This window comes from Mya arenaria, chromosome 13 (assembly GCF_026914265.1).
Source record: "Mya arenaria isolate MELC-2E11 chromosome 13, ASM2691426v1".
Lineage (NCBI taxonomy): Eukaryota > Metazoa > Mollusca > Bivalvia > Myida > Myidae > Mya > Mya arenaria.
The window spans coordinates 3,065,907-3,085,513 of record NC_069134.1 but is presented as its reverse complement, the minus strand read 5'-3'; the positions used below and the strand labels follow the sequence as shown (position 1 = coordinate 3,085,513).

Here is a 19,607-nt window from a genome sequence, read left to right as displayed (position 1 = left end):
TGTATTCAGTAAATTTTGTTTCATGTATGAGATTTTACTTTTATTGTTATCTTGACTCGTCTGTTTCAGTGATGGAAGGGAATCGAGAAAACATCATTCATCAAAATGTTGACATCTACAGTTACATCTCAATACTTGTCAACTTGAAGTGTGAACATATGTATGGCCTCCACAATGAGGAGGCTCATGACAGTTTAAACAGATGAAGATTTTGGAGTGATTACACAATGTATTTATCTAGTCTTGAAATCCAGTCACAAAAGCATGTCTCAGATCAAACCATGAACTTATTGCTTTGATTATATCAGGGCATTATATGATAGTGGTTGTTGACATACAGTATTTTAAGCTGCACTCTTGTCTTACATGTTTGAATATTTTATGACAGTTTTGAACTCAAATGTTACCATGTAATGGAAGGTAGAGGTTAGAATCTCCATATTTACTAGTTCATTAATTTTAGTACTTAAATGTATTAATATAGACCTATTCGTTCGTACAGTGTATATATCTCTGTCACAGTATATGCTAACTTTTTGTATGGTGATGTACTTTGTGCCTCTGCTGATAAGTCTATCCATAGTCTGTGCCATTAACCAAATATATGTTTTGAGAAAACTAATGTTTATTGTAACAATAGATGCTGGTGTATGAGATGTCTGGTGTCATATATAGTTGACTGGTTTGTCCATGTTTACCTTGTTTAAGAATCTACCGTTTGTTTATGATATTGGTATAATATGCATTGATGTCTTATTTGTACTTTTATATCTGATATTAGGTTTTCCTTTTCATAGATGTGTTTTTAATGTCCAGTGTAAATCGCTGGAGTTGATCTTGTGCAATATTCTAGTCATTTCTGTCATTTATTCATCATTATTAATTGTTTATGCACTTTTACTTTTTCTCTAAAAGAACATGCACAACAGTGTAATAGATATTGTTACTATAGCAATAGTTATTAAAAGCCCTACACCTGTGGGTAGAAATATAATCTCTTTTAAATGCTTGTCTATTTTTCAGAGAAAATAAGGTCGAGGTATTCTCATAGCCTGGCTAGGTGTAGTCGTATTAATCGCCGTGATGCAGAAACTTTAAACTTGGCGATTATTCAAAATCGTTTAAGAGTGAATGAGGATTGGTAAATTTGTTGCCGATGTGACACTATGCATATGTACAGCAAGGCCCATAACTCTGGCTTTGATAAGTGACGAGTTGTGCTGATTTTTCGACAAAAAACAACAACATTCAGGCGTTGGCGCTCACTCTTGGGCGCTATTGATGAACTATTGTCGCTCACTTTGGGGGGCTATTGTTCAAGCGTTGTCGTAGGCGTTCACTCCGGAGCGCTATTGATCAAGCGTTTGCGCTCACTCCCGGGCGCTAGTGTTCGAGCGTTTGCGCTCACTCAGGAACGCTATTGTTCAAGCGTTTGTGATCACTCCGCGACGCGATTATTCAAGCGTTTGCCCTCACTCCGGGGCGCTATTGTTCAAGCGATGGTGCTCACTCCGGGGCGCTTTTGTTCAAGCATTGGCGCTTATTCCGGGCGCTATCGTTCAAGCGTTGGCGCTCACTCCGGGGCGCTATTGTTCACGCGTTGGCGCTCACTCCGGGGCGCTATTGTTCAAGCGTTGGTGCTCACTCCGGGGCGCTATTGTTCAAGCGTTGGCGCTCACTCCGGGCGCTATCGTTCAAGCGTTGGCGCTCACTCCGGGCGCTATCGTTCAAGCGTTGGCGCTCACTCCGGGGCGCTATTGTTCAAGTATTGGCGCTCACTCCGGGCACTATTTTTATTTTCGGGATGTATGATTCTCCATTAGGAATGTGCCATGGTTGCTATCTCGCTTTTAATATTAGTTGAAATAAAATCACTAACAAAGCGAGTTTCCTTTTTATCACCACTCCGAGTTCAACTACTGAGGTCCTGCATGTACATATTTAAGTCTATACAGTTCCACAGTATTCTTCACAGGGAAACCCAAGTGATGGAAGTGAAAAATAAATTTCATCAATACACATGTATTGAAATCAAACTATTTATACTGCGTCAGGAAGATCTTTCAATGATGCTTACACATGACTGAACTCACTGAAACAACTTGCTTGAAGTTCGCGAATTACTCTATGTAAGATACACGTCACGCTCTTGTGACAATGTGATGTATGTTGACAGGGACCGTCAACGACAGTTCGTTGTTGTTTTAAAGCAGAATATTTCATTGTTAAGCAATGACAGTTGCCGTTATGTTGGCCTTGGGATATACTGTTAGTTATGTTCGCATGTGTTGATATGCTGGATTACTACATGGCCTACTGGCGATAATTTTTCATTTTCTGGTACTATAAGTAAGTTTCTTTGTTTGATTACAATATGCTTATATATACATACCTTATAAACCTATAAATAAATTGTATTTTATAATATACATTTAGTTGTGTTTCAACACTGCTTATTATCAGTGTTCGTGTCTTGATTAGAGAATACAAGTATGTACATTTATGTTTCAGGCATCTTCTCCGGGGCCCCGTTCAGGGCGCCCTCTCTCTGACGGGAGGAAATGACGTCGCCATGGTGACCTTACGCGCGTTTCTTCGCCACCATAGGGGCAACGCGTTTGTTCCCGGTTTCCTCGCGTTCTTCATTGTCGCCTACGTCATCATTGTAAAGATGGACACCAGCGGTAATGCCTCCGTCAACAGCACGGGCTCTCTGGACCCACGTGACGCTGCTAAGGTGATTCGCACGCACATCAATTCCATCCCGGCTAAGGTGATGCAGGAGTTCGCACAGGACAGGCCTGAAACGGCGGGACAATTCACATACGACTTCTATGACGACGCGGGCAACGTCACGGAATATGATGACAATGGAAGTTCCCCGAATTCCTGGGTTAAAAGCAAAAAAATGCAGAGCAAGGTCCTGCCGTTGACCGAACCTGCTGTCAATAGTAATCTAGGGGAAAAGTCGTCTTACTCAAAACTATTAAGAAAACAAGAAGTCAAACTTGTGCCAAGTGCCTTTAGTAATAATTTAAATTTAAAGAGAGGAGTTGATCACAAATTTGTACATGTTTTCAATGCCATGGAAGAGACCCTCGAAAAGAGAAATACAATTAAAGAAAAGCCATGCTTGCTGCTGAAGACCCACCACCTGAGCTCTCCCATCTGTACCCACGACCCCGCGGATGACGAGATCATCTCTGGGAAGCTGTCCACGGAGGGGACATGGGAGGGAAATTACCTGTACATCGTGGGCAGTATTCTCTCCCGGGAACCAGAACTCCACGTGCTGGACCTGGGGTGCAATATCGGCGTGTATACTATCTTCTCAGCTAAATTGAAACACAGGGTGGTTGCATTAGATCCCAACAAGATGAACTTGCGACTTCTGACCAAGTCGCTGAATATGGGAGGCTTAACGCGTTACGTGACGCTACTGTGGAATGCTATTTCTAACGTTCGTGAGAACGTCACGTTGTATGACATTATCGGGAATATCGGTGGCTCGTTCGTGGACCCGGCCGATGACATTACGGAAGTGGACGACGACCACCGGGCCGTCGCCATCACACTCGATGATCTCATACCTTACTTTGCGGGAAAACCTGTGTTCATTAAGATGGACGTGGAAACATACGAACTGAAAGCTCTCCAGGGTGGGGAGCAGTTTTTCAGGAGCGTGAACGTGCGCTTTGTGCTGCTAGAGTGGATTCACCATCGGGAATTTGACACTGGTAAGGATGTGATACGGTTTATGACGCAGCACGGGCTGTTCCCACACGTGAACGCGCACCGCAACACGCGCCTTGAGCCCCAGCATTACACGTCCTGGCCGGACAACGTCCTCTGGATCAAGTATTAGTACAATACCATCATCATTTTTATATTTTCCGATTTATACAATGTTGAATACATGTAATGTTTCTCAATAAAACTATGTTTTAGTGATATTTTGTTGTTGGATAATCGAGAAACACTAGGTCAGACATTCGTGTTATAACGCTGGTTCCTTAGGTTGAACAAGGTAAACTTACAAGAAAGACTACAATTAAAAAAACACACGAAAAATTTTAATATCAAGTTAGTCTAGTCAAGTTTTGTTTGTATCGTATATTCGTATTGCACCGGAAGACAGCCCAACCCACACGAATCCGTCAGTTTCGCAGGCGATAGCGACCGGATATGGATTACCGTCATGTTTCTTAAACAAGAAATGGCTAAATCTTCCAGTCTTATCCAACACGTGCACGACACTATTGTGTAAATCCGCCACGTACACGTGTCCTTTCCGGTCACAGCAGACGTCTCGCGGTGCGAAGGGATGCACGAGGTCGGGATGTTGGACGCCATAGTAACGCCGCTTCTCCTCGCCGTCAGGGCTCAGGAAGACCACGTGCTCACGTGAGGGTTCGTGGTCCAAAACACAGATGTCACCGTTTTTGTTCACTGCAACTTTTGAAGGTCTTACAAATGGATCGACGCCTTTGTTCTTAATACACCATATAACTTCCCCGGTCTGACTAAATCGAATAACTGACGGTACCTTCCGGGGTCTCGGTCCTTTCTTCTGTGATCTCTGTATGGGGGTTGTCGTGACCAGAGTTTCGCTCCTGCTAGTGCAGCACACTCCGCCCACCTGCAGGTCGAAGGATAGAAACTGGGCCAGAGACCCGGTGGGCGACATCTTGTATACAGCCTGTGCTAGATGGGGCACAGCTAGTATAGTCTTGTCCTCTCGCCGGGCAATCAGTGTGAGCTTTAAACTGATGGAACGCGCTTCTTTTTTATGCCCGTTTCTGTGATATAGATACAACATTTTGTCGTTATGGCGTGTGATCCAGCACTGACCAGTCTGCAGAACAAAAATACATTGTATGGCACCAGTGCCTTCGATGTTAAACCGGAAAGCCTCTTTCCTGTCCCGAGCGATCCGCGGGGTCTCATGAATGGTAGAGTAGGACAGGTTTGATACTGTTTCGCTCTCTGCCGCCTCTTCCTCCTCCGAGCTCCCATCAACGTTGAAGCGTCCGCGCTCTAAATCTCGGATCTGCCAGAACTGACGGGACACGTCGCTGATGTCCGTATTGTGAGAATCCGTCAATGTGCTTGCCTCGTTCGGGAGGATATAACTCGTCTGGAACGATGACGAAGACGCCGTGCTGAATATCTCCTTCCGCTGGTTAGGTGTCGGGTAGGAGGGCAGCTCCCGAAAGCTGGTTATCCGGTTCGTGCACTTAGAGTTTCCGGTAGATGTCGGGTCCATTGACCCGTAAGACGTCACTGACGCCTGTGACCGACGTGTACATAACGGCATTGTCAACGTATATAAATAAAGTTTTGAATCGTTGATATATTTTTTTATCCAGATAGTTAATAAATTTGTCTGATTCTCAATGGCTTGATAAATTTGGGTGCAAATTTTCTTTTCTTTACATCAAAATGTCTTAATTTGCAAACAACGAACTACTTGCTGTATACAAATGAACTTATAATGAATAATTATGCACGATCAAATATCCAGTGGTATTAAGCCTCGTAATAAGATTAATCAGAGGTCTTTTCACCCACATGTCCGGTTAACGATAAGGTCACAGAAAAGTTACCCGGTAATCTTTAAGTAAATGTGGCTAGCAAAGATCAATTCTGTTACAGTTAAAGTAATAGATATAAGCATTTCATTGGCAATAGCCTAGTTATGATAATGACGCAGTATTAATGCTTGACTCAGTGGACCACAGGCCGTATAGGCAACACAGGGGATGAGGGATCACTCTTCTTTAGGGGGATGAATTGTCTTATGAATACGAATAAACTTTGTTATAATCATTTTAATTAATACTATACTCTGCATTGAGGTTAATGATCAACGACAAAAGTGGATAGTAACATTAATTAAAGGAAATATCTTTTTTCTTATTGGCCGGGGAATATAATACAGCATAGCAGAAAAGTTGAAAAAAAATGAGAAGGCATACTGGTATGATTTAAAATTGCTATCAGAAAATGCATTTCTACATATGTGCAGGCGCAACACGCATGAATAAGACCAATGAGTCAGAAGCGCATTTTGTACTTCTCTGCTCGTAAAAACTGAATAAATGAAACGTTTACAGCTTATTTGACAGCTACTTTAAATGCATTTAATTACAGATTAAACTGAAAGTGGCTTGACGAATGGGAATAGTTAATATCGGCTGTCAATATTTTCTACATGTCAAATTATGTTAATTTAAACTGTTGTTGTTCTTATATGTGGTGGTGGATGATGATGACAATGATGATAATGTTATTGAAGATGACGACGACGACGATGATGATGATAATGATGGTTGTGGTGGTGACAGTGGCCGTGGTGGTGGTGATAGTGATGATGATGATGATGATGATGATGATGATGATAGTGATGATGATGATGGTGATGATGATGGTGATGATGATGATGAGTTTAAAGGCCTAGTTTAAGGAATGTTTGGCATGACAATCCCCTGCTGGGCATCTCCTGCTAATTGCACTGATGTCACAGTAGGGGCCAATTTCTGTTTATTTGTTTATTGGTTCAGGGCCATTTAGGGTCCATTTCTATAATAAAATCAAAACTGCTCTGCAGGATACTCAGATCGGAGATCTGATAAGACAATTAGGTTAAGATCAATTCACAGACGTTGTGTACAATACACGTTTTTTGCTGTTGTTGTTTGTTGTTGTTTTGTTTATTTGTTGTTGTTGTTTTTGGGTTTTTTTGTTGTTGTTTTTTTTTTTTGGGGGGGGGGGCTTTAACTAGGCCTTTAACTTTGAGACAAACATGTATGTTTTCAAGGGTTGTTTTTATGTGAAAATGTAACCATTAACAGCTTTAATGAAGTTGTCAAAACTAAGACATCACGAAAAGGTATAACTCCCGTGTACATGTACGTTTATAGCTTTCACGTAACTTCCGTTAACGTATATCGCCCCGGGACAGCGTACATAGGTGTGCAACTTGCTGTGATTTGTTGATTGTTGAAAACTACATGAGGATTTGTTAATTAATTAGATGAATATTGCGTGTTTAGCGATTACGTAATTATCATACAGCGGCACCTATTTAACGTTTACCGGTAGTTTCAAGAATATGTGAAAACGGATACTCATTTTTTTCAAATAAAGAACGGTTTTGAAGTGTATAACTGTAACAATAACATATCGGTGGTGAACGTGTTTACATCTTTCGAAAACGTTCGTTCGCGTTCAGTTTCTCATTTATAAGATTGAATGAATTTCGAAGTATTAGAATGAATGAAAATAACCCTCAATGCTTGTTTGTCTCTTGACAAATATATACATGTGTTATCCAGGTCATATTTGTTGACCATCAGTTAATATTTGTCGTAAAGAGCAATTATCACCATATCCGTCACATATACAGAAATATATTATTTTGTGCGAATATTTATTTGTGCTGTTGTGAAATAGAGGTCTTCATTTTGAGCAATTGGATTTATTCCGGCGTCATTGATACTAAGCGAACATCTTTTGTACAGACTTCAATGCAGAAGAGAATGAGTCTTGAATGACAAAGCCGACACTATGAGTATAATGTCGAACCTGCGCACTGCCGTGATAGCGGTGGCGGCGGTGCTGAACATGACCAGCGACGAGATGTGCTTTAAGGGGATTGGCTGCTTCTCAAACGAGGCTCCCTTTAACAACGCGGCCGGTCACCTTCCCCAATCCCCCGATGACATCCGCGTAAGTCCTTGTTTTGTGTTCACATATTAGCTTTTAATAATGAAGCGAAAAGGCAAGTGTTCGTTCAACGGGTTAATCCTGGCCCCTCAAAGTGAACATCATGGCAATAGCTATATCTCGACAGTATTTTTTTTTAATTTGAAGCTTATGCTAGTATTAGGAGGTATGTTTGTAAGAAATAATATATATATAAGCGCAACTTTACACTTTCCACTTCCAGGTGGTGTTTTTACTCTACACTCGCCATAACCGTGACGTCCCGCGGGTGATCTCCGCTGACCCCGCTCTTGTGCTAGCCTCCTTCCTGTCTCCCTACCGGAAGTCCGTCTTCATCATCCACGGTTACCGGGACGACGGCCGTGAAACCTGGGTCATGGACATGAAGAACGCTCTTCTAAAACAGGTAAAGTATCATATAAACAAATGAAAACGCATGCCCATGGGTGCATTTTTACTGAGAATCAAATTTATGCAATAACATGTAAGCACAATAGCATTCATGTATGATCGAAAAAGAAAACAGTGATATAAATGCTTTCTGTTAATAAATCAAACAACTCGGCCTTAAATGAAATATCAACATGTTATTTCGAGTAAACTATCTACATATTATACCAAATTCTACTAGTTTTGTTCTACAGGAGGACGTGAATGTCGTGTCGGTGGACTGGGAGAGCGGAGCGGACCAGACCGACTACAACCAAGCCGCTGCCAACACGCGCGTTGTTGGTGCCCTAATCGCACAACTGCTCAACGTCCTTAAAAATCTCCGGTCGCTGAAATACGAGGACGTCCATCTAGTGGGCCACAGCCTTGGCGCCCATATTGCCGGATACGCCGGTGAGCGCGTCAAGTCCGTGGGAAGAATTACAGGTACACCATTTCTCCCAAAATGGTCAAAAATTACCTCTAAAACATTTGTTTTGTATTGTGTAGATTTCTTGCGTTCTATTTTGTCTGCCTTTGTGGGACATTTTCAGTCGGCATGAACATACATATAGTACCAAATAAATGTTCATAAACAATTTTAGTTGGACATTGCAGTGTTGAAAGAGCAATACAACATCATCCATTATTTTATATCAGGTCTCGATCCAGCGGGGCTGTCGTTTGAAAGGCAGCCATTCGAGGTACGTCTAGATCCCACAGACGCTTTGTTTGTTGACGTCATACACACGGACGCCCAACCAATAACTACTCTAGGTAAGAAAAGAATAAGTACTTATCTGTTCCTGATACCAGGCCCCAATTTTTTGAAACATCTTAAGTCCCTGCTCAGCTAACTATTTTTTGTTTTGGAGTACTAGTAATTTGAATATTGTTTTACACTCTTAAGAGATATTGTACAAAAAAAATAATTAATCATTGGCTTAATGAAATTAGCTACTTAAATTTGTTACGTTTAATAACTTTCGAGAAAGTGTGACCAGGTGTCTGGCAAATGTTGGCAAGGCAAGCTTCTAAGTTTTCACAATGCGCCGGGAATCCACCTATCATTAAAGCGATATTATGATCAACATTTATTTTGTATAAAATAAAACAAAACAAAAAAAAAATCTTTTTTTAAAGCTATCAAGGAAATATGTGAGACCGTTATGTCTGTATTTTTCTTACTATCCACCAGGCCTGGGAGCCAAGAAGCCGATGGGTCACGCAGACTTCTACCCGAACGGAGGGAAGGATCAGCCGGGCTGCACAAGTTCGCCTCGCAAGCACATCTTTAAACTCATCACCGGCAAGTTCAAAAGTAAGCACACACATTCAACAACACCGCTTTTGAACTTTAAGGCATAATTGAACCCCACTGACTGCATTATAATATTGTTCTCTTATTTGCAGGTTTTCAGAAAGGTGTCGCGTGCGATCACGCACGGGCTCGGGACTACTTTATAGAGTCGATCACTTCCACATGCCGCTTCACAGCCAGCCTCTGCCGAAGCTATAACGCATTCGTCCGAGGTGAGTGCCCTTGTCGAACGACTCCGTGTGCGTCCATGGGCTTTCATGCACGTGCAAACATCACGCAAGGGGTGTACTTCCTTGACACGACCGACAACTCTCCGTTCTGTTTGAGACGGAATTGAAACGACGCAAGTGTTAATTCTGCACGTCCGAAAATCATCTAGTTTTATAGATACTTAGACTAGTGTGTTGTACTCCTTAGAACAAGTATTTCCGTTGCCGACATTAGACGGTATTTACCCTCACCGTATTGCACGTTGTATATTTATTTTGTAAAATGAGTCTCTGTAGAAATATGCATTATATGAGTTGGAGTAGTCAGTTGTTTATAATAAAGCAAATGTGATAACTGTTCCTAGTTGACTTCTTTCTTGAATGATCTAAGAAGCTGGCAAAGTAAATGGACAAACACGCAAATATAGCACTTTTACGCCACATAGCGCTCCCGTCACATATAGCTCCCGACACATACATCTCCCGTCTAATACAGCTCCCGACACAAACAGCTCCCGTCACATGAAGCTCCCGTCAAATATAGCTCCCGACACATATAGCTCCCGACACATACAGCTCCCGACACATACAATTCCCGACACATACAGCTCCCGTCTTATACAGCTCCCGACACAAACAGCTCCCGTCACGTGCAGCTCCCGTCACATAGAGCTCCAGACACATACAACTCCCGTCACATACAGCTCTCAACATAAACAGCTCCCGACACATACAGCTCTCGACATAAACAGCTCCCGACAAATACAGCTCTCGACACATACAGCTCTCGACATAAACAGCTCCCGACACATACAGCTCTCGACACATACAGCTCTCGACACATACAGCTCTCGACATAAACAGCTCCCGACACAAACAGCTCTCGACATAAATAGCTCCCGACACATAAAACTCTCGACATAAACAGCTCGCGACAAATACAGCTCTCGACACATACAGCTCTCGACAGACACATACAGCTCCCGACACATACAGCTCTCGACATAAACAGCTCGCGGCAAATACAGCGCTCGACACATACAGCTCTCGACAGACACATACAGCTCTCGACAGACACATACAGCTCTCGACACATACAGCTTCCGACACCGTGATACAGCTCTCGACATAACAGCTCCAAACAGATATTGAGCACATTTATTTGATTTATGCGTTCATGCATTGCAGATGGTGGTTCGCGGCCAATACCACGCGTATTTATTATGTACAGTGTTTAATGTATTTACATAGAACTTATATGAGCTGTTACGAGAATGGATTCAATGTGGAAAGTGTATTCTACTGCTTCTTGTCTGGATCTGTTCCAGACAAGCAAGTTTCTTCAGGGATCTAGACTGATATGAACTTTTTTTTAAGTATTTTTATAGTTGTTTTTTGAGAATTATACTCAGAGTTATTCTTTTTTTTAAATATAGCAATGGTTGTAATCCAATTGTTTGTGCGATTTTTGATGTATTAAATGTTGACTTTACCGGTTTTCTGACAATGCCTGTTTTTAGAGCAATTTCAAAACAAGATATTCGCACATTTGCCCTTGTACATGCAAGTAAATAAGTTATCTTTTATTTCCCTTTATGAAAATACCGTTAACTTCCAGAAACTGGAACTTATCATCCGAGTAGCTACATTGCTTTTTTTGTTCTGTTTTTATGCATTTTTAGGCACAAGCACTTACCGTAATGTTTCAAACTAAATGCAATCCCTAGTCGTGATATCCAGCTAACGCTCTGTTGTTTTCAAAATCGCACGTCAATATGATACAATAAAAGTCCTTAAAAAGTATTGAACATAATATAAGCAAGTCATAATATCAAAGGCGCGGTAATAATTCTTGTCACATAAGTATGCTTTAAATTTGTATGCTGATGTCCAAAATAACCTTAAATTTAATATAATAAAAGTATTAATGACAAGAACGAGCTATGCTATGTTGTGATGATAACAAGATCGTAAACATAATGGTGAAATAACTGTATTGTTCTTATTCGATGAATTTGAAAGGCAAAATTGACGCAGACTCGATTCAGGTTTAGAAAAATATGCGGTCAGTCCCTGGATCGAACCCAAGACACCCTGCTTGCAAGTCAAAACTCTACCAGCTAAGTTTTTTTTTCAGGAAACCGACCCGGATGGCTCACATAGTTATGATGGCTTACATACTCTCAGTCCCATTACATGCCCCGCATCTGTGCTAGGAACCGACCTTTAATAAATCGGACCTTATATAAGCATAATGGACTTGACTGACCACGATGTTCAGTCTAATCAATCCATTTGGCAATCGCCACGGTACCATGTTGGGCGCCAAATGTCACAGACTCAGAAATGTTTGTAATCAGTTTGTAAATCGAACCCGGGACCAAATGTTTGCAAGTAAGGCGCTCTACCCTCCGAGCAACTCATAAAAGTGATTAACTGATTAAGTATTATATTGTAATAGTTTGGGGCATGATTTAAAATCTTAATGATCATGAATGGGCGGAGTATGCGTAGTGTACGAGCCCTTCTTTATCATAAGTATTTTATTCAGGTCATCTAACTGTCTTAGAACACAACCTCATTGACAATACAGGGAGTGTGTAACGGATGAGTGGCAGTGGGCGGACCATAAAATACCCGCGAAAATTGAAATTCTAATTGAATTAGCCTAGTACTAAATGTTTGCCTATCCGCGATTTCGTTGGCTGGACATGTAGATTGTATACTTATTTGTTAAAAATTAAAAAATATAGACGAATTTCTTCTAATTTATAATATGAAAATTGTTAGTATCTAAAGAAATGTTTGCATGACGAAAGTCACGTGATATGCAAATTTCGTAGTGACGTAATGGGCGCTAAATTTATACTATTCTTCCGGTTTTATGGTATGTTTCTTATTGCGATAATTGCAAAAAAAAAATTAACTAGGGGTAATATATGTTAAAACGATTAAGAGAAGTAATGTTGATATAATAATTTTCAATAGATGTCCATAACTTAAAGATAGTGGGGCTGGGCCTTTAACATATAGGAAATTTGTGGTTGAATTTAGATAAATAAATTAATACATTTGTAGTACTACTATTTCTATGCTAAAGCTTTTAAAACATGTTAAAGTTCTCATATGATTTTGGAAATATATCATTTTTATTTAACAATTAATTGCAAATATCTTAAATAATCTCCTTTAAAACGGGTCCAGTATAGTTTGTTCAGACCGTTGTATTCTTTATAACTGTTAGAAGGACAACGCCTGGGATTTGAATGCCCTAAAGGATGGCATATAGTTAGTCGATCGTCTGTCAGTCCATCCGTCCTTCACCAAGGTTTAAGAAGAACGCATAGGCTCAGGGATTGTTTTAACCCTGTTGGCAGTTTCATCATGACCAGGAGATAAAGCCATTTGGTTTTAGGTCAGTTGGTCAAAGGTCAATGTCATGGTGACCTTAAGATAACCAACAGCTAACTGTTTCCGATCAATATATGAAGAATGCTTTGACTTAAGGATCTTTCACGTTCTAGGAAGGTAGATCATGGCCGTGATATGAACTCTATTGATTTTGAGGTCAGTTAATCTAAGGTCAAGGTAGTGGTGACCTTCAGTTGTAAAACGATTTAAAATTAAATTAAAAATATCCGAATAGCGCTTTAGCTCGGTGAATGAAACTTGGAAATATTATTGGCGATGACAAGCAGGTGAACCATATTAAATTTGGGGTCAGTGGTTCAAAGGATAAGTTGGCGGCGACCTTAATCTGAAAATAGGTTTCCGATTAATATCTGAATAACGCTATGGCCCCAGGGCCTCAAACTTTGTATGCAGGTTTGTCATGACCAGCAAATGAACGCTATTGCTTTGAGGTCACTGTGTCAAAGGTCACGGTCGTTGAAGACCTTGAGGTAAAAATCCGTTTTCGTTGAATTACTAATGAATGCTTGTTACCCCAAACATGGTATGCTGGTGAACTGCATAGATCTGCTTTCTTTGATTAATGTTGTAAAAACATTCGCGGTGCCTTTGCTACGTTGCATCAAATATTATTATTGTATACAGAATGTGTTTATGTTCAAGCGAACAATATGTCCGAATATTCGATCATGTATTACTCTTAAAATAGACTCACTGTTATTACCGGTTATCAGTTCAATTTTGGTACATTATATAAACATGTCTAATTTGTTGATACAACCATAACTGTCACATTTACACGAACAATACGCCTTATGTGAACTATCTATATGTGAACTTGTCAAATAAAGGTTTAAACAATAGGAATTATTCGGGCGAAATTTGTTTGAAGGAAGGACGCATTCTACGTACGTAAAACTCTATTAAAGGGCACCGAAAGTTATGAAATGAGTCTAAAATCTTTATTTTCGGGTCTGCGCACGGCCGCGATAACGGTGGCGGCGGTGCTGAACATGACCAGTGACGAGACGTGCTTCAATGGGATTGGCTGCTTCTCAAACGAGGCACCATTCAACAACGCGGCTGGCCGCCTCCCTCAGTCACCTGATGCCATCCGCGTAAGTTTATGCAGTTTCTTTTCTTAATCAAAAAGAATATGTCTATATTAGACCATGGAACGCGAATTAAACCTAAACTGAGATCTTCAAATAATAACCGATTAAATTGATTGAAGAGTTATCTAATCTTTGTTGCCTTAATCCTTATATAATTATTGCTAGCAAACATTCAATTGTTGCTCTCACTATATGAATAAGAGGGCTCTTTACATAAAACGAAGAAAGTAAAAATACAATTAATGAGGGCAACACACATTTAAATAAGGTATAATATATATAGATATATATTACTCATTAATTGTAATCGAACCCATACCAAAAGCTTCATATATATATATGAAGCTTTTGGTATGGGTTACTATCAATAAATATGTTTAGTATTCTTGTTTGACGGATGTATTACATACCAGTCCAACCTCGTCTTGTTTTCGTAACTGGTATTTTATAATATATTTTATAGGACATTTATTTTGTAGTCTGTGACCTTGAACCGGGGCTGGCCCCTCTTTCTTCTCTCCTCCCCGTTGGTACACAGCATACTTTTTGCGGATACATGTATATGTAGGGATCATACATGTATATATTTTTATAATGGTGACATTAAGAATGTTAGAGAAGTGAAAACTCATCAATAACACATCTTGAACCGATTTGATGTCCGGTGAAAAGTTGAAACACTGGTATAAAAAATGTTGTTGTTGTTTTTTTTGTCCTGTATAAAGAGGTATTTAGGTATTGCATCAAAAATCGTCTTATAATGAGGGTAATCTCCCACCTTTATAATTATGAGTTCTCACTTGAACTATGAGGGCAATGCGGTGGGATTAATTCATAGTGCAACGATTTGGCGCGGGCAGAAAATTGAATACTGTAACGTGCGACGTCTAGAAACACCAACAGATCCCTTCAGAGAAAAACATGCTCGACCTTCAAGGGGTCCACTAGTCTTTATATATAGTTAATTCTCAATCAACACGTTGCCCAGGCTTTGGTTATTTGCATATTACCAACCAAGTAAACATACGTATTATGAACGTACTTCCGTCTATAACGGAATGTTATACTACGAACGCACATCCGCCTACAGCGGACCGTTACAAAATTAAAACATCCGTGGAACATTTAAATCGGTAGCTAGAAAGTACATACAGCCGAATATTAGAATATATTATTTTTCTATTGAGCCTTTAAACAACTAGTAATTGTTAATTATAGCGCTCGTCCACATATTCCATTTTTAGGCGGTGTTTTCCGTGTACACTCGCCAGAACCGTAATGTGCCGCAGGTGATCTCCGCTAACCCCGTCCTCGTTCGCGCCTCTTTCCTGTCGCCCTACCGAAAGTCTATCTTCATCATCCACGGTTATCGGGACGACGGCCGGGAGACGTGGGTCATGGACATGAAGAACGCCCTTCTCAAGCAGGTAACCTTTCACCAGATGAACTCACATGACATTCCCTTTTTGAGAAAAAAAAATTGTCATGTTAGTTATGCAGTTGTATAAACATGTATATGAACATCAAGAACTAGCAGTGGTATGTTACCTTATTCATATTCACGAGATTTCAATATTCGCTTTTTCCGTCGACTTTACTTTTAGTGAACTATAGCAAAACATGAAAATACGTTCCAGGCTGACGTGAACGTCGTGTCGGTGGACTGGGAGCGTGGGGCAAACCAGGCCGACTACAACCAGGCCGCCTCCAACACGCGCGTCGTTGGCGCCCTGATCGCACAGCTGCTCACTACCCTCCGCCAATTCCGGTCGCTGAATTATGGAGACGTTCATCTTGTGGGCCACAGCTTGGGTGCACATATCGCCGGGTATGCTGGTGAACGCGTCAAGTCTGTTGGAAGAATTACAGGTACATGTTTTCCCTTAAAAGGACAACCAATTTGTATTGTGCAGAGTTCTTGATACGGATCCATCTCATTGCTTTTGTTATTTATGGCATTCATATTAGAATTTGTTTATATTCAATTTAAGTCAGACATTGCAGTGTCAAAGCATACATCATTATTTATCTATTTTCTCAGGTCTTGATCCAGCGGGGCTGTCGTTCGAAGGGCAGCCTTCCGAGGTACGCCTGGATCCCACAGACGCTCTGCTTGTTGACGTCATACACACGGACGCCCAACCCATTACTAGTCTAGGTACGTCTAAGTTCCTGTCGTCATACAAGTGTTCTGTGTTTCGTTGACAATGGTTGACAAGACAGTCTCCAAATCTCATATGATGCGCCGTATGTAGGCCATCCGCATAGTTAGTATTAAAGATATGGTATAAGTAACATGAATATGTATAAAATGTTTGTGTTATTTTTTTAAAGAACTCAGATACATATGTGAAACCGACACTCTCGTTAGATATAGCCTTACCGCAAGCACCTCAAGTGATATAACCCTACAGAGCTGTCACTCACATAGTATACTCTGTGTCTCCTTATAATCGATCAGGGCTGGGAGCCAAGAAGCCGATGGGTCACGTTGACTTCTACCCGAACGGAGGAAAGGACCAACCTGGCTGTACAAGGTCGCCCCGAACGCACCTCTTTAAACTCATCACAGGAAAATTCAGAAGTAAGATCAACAATATGATATTCAAACAAGAAAACACATCATTTACATTAATAACTGGAACCTTCGTTTGTAACTAAATTTAACCTATATCCGTTTTTAAATTCAGACCACAGTCGAACTCGACTGAATCCCATTCAGGTTAAAATAGTATTATTATTTATTGTAGGTTTTAAGAAGGGTATCGCGTGCGATCATGCACGGGCTCGGGACTACTTTATAGAGTCGATCACTTCCACATGCCGCTTCACAGCCAACCTCTGTCGAAGCTATAACGCTTTCGTCCGCGGGGACTGCCCTTGTCGAACGACTCCGTGCGCGTCCATGGGCTTCCATGCACGTGCAAATAGCGTTCACGGAAAATACTTCCTTGACACGACTGATAAGTCCCCGTTTTGTTTGGATCGGAACTAAATCAATGAAAATATTTTAGTTTTAGTAATCCTGCCGACATTGGACGCGTTTAACCTTACCGTAACTGCTGTTGTATTTATTTAAAAGTATCTGTGGAAAGGCAGGTGCTTATGATATAGCAAACGAATTCAATGTATATCTTAAAAATTTCAATAAAATAATTAAAACTTTAAACTAACGATAAAAGCTGAAGATCAATGATTAAAAACCTGTTTGTCCAGAAACACCCCCTTTAGCCCCTGCTTTTTTGCTGCCGATCATTTAAGATGTCATTGGAAATTCCTTAAGTTTAGTGATCTGGTACAGTACTGAAGAAGTGGTTCTGATATCAAGAAGGCCCATCATCATCATCATCATCATCATCATCATCATCGTCGTCGTCGTCGTCGTCATCATCATCATTATCATAATCATGAGCTGAATGTTCGAACATTTGCCTTCAAACAGAACAAATTACGGATTAAAACGACTGCTCGAACATAGTTTCGATGTTATGTCATAGTTCAAATATCTTTTTAAACTGTTTGACTGTAGTGCGAGCTTTCCGTAAAATTCACCCAACAATTAACTTGTTTTTTTACCCCACCACGCCTCAAAATCTGTCAGACGAAATTGTTTCGGGGATGGAACCAAAGCGGTTTACTTCGCGGCCAGCAACGGTTGTGTGCATCAGCTATGTCAATGGCATATCCCCCAGCCAAACGAGTAGACAACCCTCCGTCCAGATGTGGATGGCCTCCGGTAGCCGCCCCGATAAAACACGACAACCAGACCAAAGAACGTCAAACCAAGGCCGCAAAACCCACCAGGATACTCTTCGCAAACGAAAGGCTGTGTCCCTCCCCCCTTAGTGATATACATTAATAATCTGCTAGACTACTTTTAAGTTTAAGGATGTTGCAATTAGGGGGCTGTGAATGATGCGTGATAACACAATGGAAGAAGTTCGTTTTCGTCATCGTTATTCACTTCTCCGTCTGCACAGCAGAGATTGTTAGTGCATATCACATGCATCCAGCAGTCACATCTTTAATGCTTTGCATCATCAATAGCAATCTCGACAACCACTATACTATTTCTCCAGTCTCTGAGCACTTTCAGTGCTTTGAATTTTTGAAAAATAATCGCGGATATGAAGACAGCAGGCACTGAAGACAGCGATTTCGAAAATTCGAATTGCAACATTATTTATTGGCGGTTTATCACCAATTTACATCTTAATATTCACCACCACTGCTTAACAAGCCTCTTTCTCTTCATAGCAATGGTTTTCACTAAGGCCAGTTGTAAATGTGAACCAAATCAGATAAAGTGATGTGGAAACCATACGTTCTTTAAATGAACATTTCCTGATCTCTTCAATGTATTACGTCATCAGTCTCGACGCCGACTTTACCATTCCCCAATCTCACAGCACTTTTGGTGCTTTGATGTTTGGACCGTCTCTGTATTTTTGATATTTTTTATCTTTCGATTAGTCCCCCCCACACACACACACACACACACAACCACATGGAATGGCACGTTTTTGGTCAACTGGACATGATAAATGCAGTTAATAGTGATAACAGAACTATTGAAATGCGATATATTTCTTGCCAAAAATTACACCTTTTAAGCAATACTGTCCCTGCATTTTCTAATGTAAACCACTTTTGATAAATCAAAGAAATACACACACAACTAGCTTAATATGATGCAGCTTTTCCAGTTTCATTGTCTGTCCTCCAAGCGCATGTGCGTCTGCAAAGATTATAAATGCGTTTTGGCCAAAGATGCCATTATTCAGGGTTTTCAACGGTATTTGTACTCATATGGCATTTTCATCATTAAATGGTGCAGTTCTACACATCTTTGCACACATTTCAAGTTCTCACAGTCATTTTTTACACAAACTTTGACATTGTGTGTACTAGGAAGGCAGACAACTCAATATAAACAATAGGCAAAAGTAGCGGAAACCAGGAAATGGCATATTTTGATCACCCGGACAAGATACATTTAAAAGTGATAATTTGATAAGTAGTGAATTGCAATACATGTTTTTGCCAAAGTGACACTTTTTAAACATATGAGTTTGGTCTCAAAAATGTCACTGCATTTTTTTTCGATTAGCCGTACATACACAATTATACATGTACATTATTTCACCCTAAACTAGCTCCATCTGTTTCAGGTTTTCCAGTTTCACAGTCATCAAAGGGTCTAGGCATATGCCATTCAAAGTGGCATTGGCCAGAAATACAATTATTCGAGGGTTTTCAGCTGAACCTGGACTCGAATTGCATTTCCATCATCAAATGGCGCGGGTTTTTTTTGGCATACAATTTAAGTTATTGCAGACAAAACGACATCAAAATTGGAAATTTTTAGTGCTCGTAGTAATGCACACGATCCAG

At 40.5% G+C, this 19,607-nt stretch overlaps 5 protein-coding genes across 9 annotated transcripts in view; 4 read left to right on the top strand and 1 right to left on the bottom strand.

The window, feature by feature from the left end:
• Positions 1-994, top strand: part of LOC128213550 (dedicator of cytokinesis protein 7-like) — a 30,847-nt gene extending 29,853 nt beyond the window's left edge. For all 5 annotated transcript variants that reach the window (XM_052919371.1, XM_052919372.1, XM_052919373.1 and 2 more), the window contains one exon: positions 70-994. In XM_052919371.1, coding sequence (XP_052775331.1) covers positions 70-112 — 43 coding nt within the window. In that variant the 3' untranslated portion in view covers positions 113-994. The remainder of the gene's footprint in view (positions 1-69) is intronic.
• A 1,166-nt stretch (positions 995-2,160) lies between these two features.
• Positions 2,161-3,951, top strand: LOC128214317 (uncharacterized). Its single transcript, XM_052920727.1, has 2 exons — positions 2,161-2,349; positions 2,512-3,951. The coding sequence occupies exon 2, from the start codon at positions 2,573-2,575 to the stop codon at positions 3,863-3,865; it is 1,293 nt and encodes a 430-aa protein (XP_052776687.1). The 5' UTR covers positions 2,161-2,349; positions 2,512-2,572; the 3' UTR covers positions 3,866-3,951.
• Positions 3,952-3,999: 48 nt separating this feature from the next.
• Positions 4,000-5,317, bottom strand: LOC128213786 (uncharacterized). The gene has a single exon (XM_052919841.1). The coding sequence runs from the start codon at positions 5,315-5,317 to the stop codon at positions 4,094-4,096; it is 1,224 nt and encodes a 407-aa protein (XP_052775801.1). The 3' UTR covers positions 4,000-4,093.
• Positions 5,318-6,940: 1,623 nt separating this feature from the next.
• On the top strand, positions 6,941-10,033 carry LOC128214536 (inactive pancreatic lipase-related protein 1-like). Its single transcript, XM_052921042.1, has 6 exons — positions 6,941-7,731; positions 7,952-8,134; positions 8,373-8,604; positions 8,818-8,934; positions 9,356-9,478; positions 9,571-10,033. Exons 1-6 carry the CDS (start codon positions 7,570-7,572, stop codon positions 9,813-9,815), a joined length of 1,062 nt encoding a protein of 353 aa, XP_052777002.1. The 5' UTR covers positions 6,941-7,569; the 3' UTR covers positions 9,816-10,033.
• A 3,888-nt stretch (positions 10,034-13,921) lies between these two features.
• LOC128214978 (inactive pancreatic lipase-related protein 1-like) lies at positions 13,922-17,269 on the top strand. The gene is made up of 6 exons (XM_052921701.1): positions 13,922-14,216; positions 15,458-15,640; positions 15,851-16,082; positions 16,255-16,371; positions 16,675-16,797; positions 16,964-17,269. Exons 1-6 carry the CDS (start codon positions 14,046-14,048, stop codon positions 17,206-17,208), a joined length of 1,071 nt encoding a protein of 356 aa, XP_052777661.1. The 5' UTR covers positions 13,922-14,045; the 3' UTR covers positions 17,209-17,269.
• Positions 17,270-19,607: the final 2,338 nt, after the last annotated feature.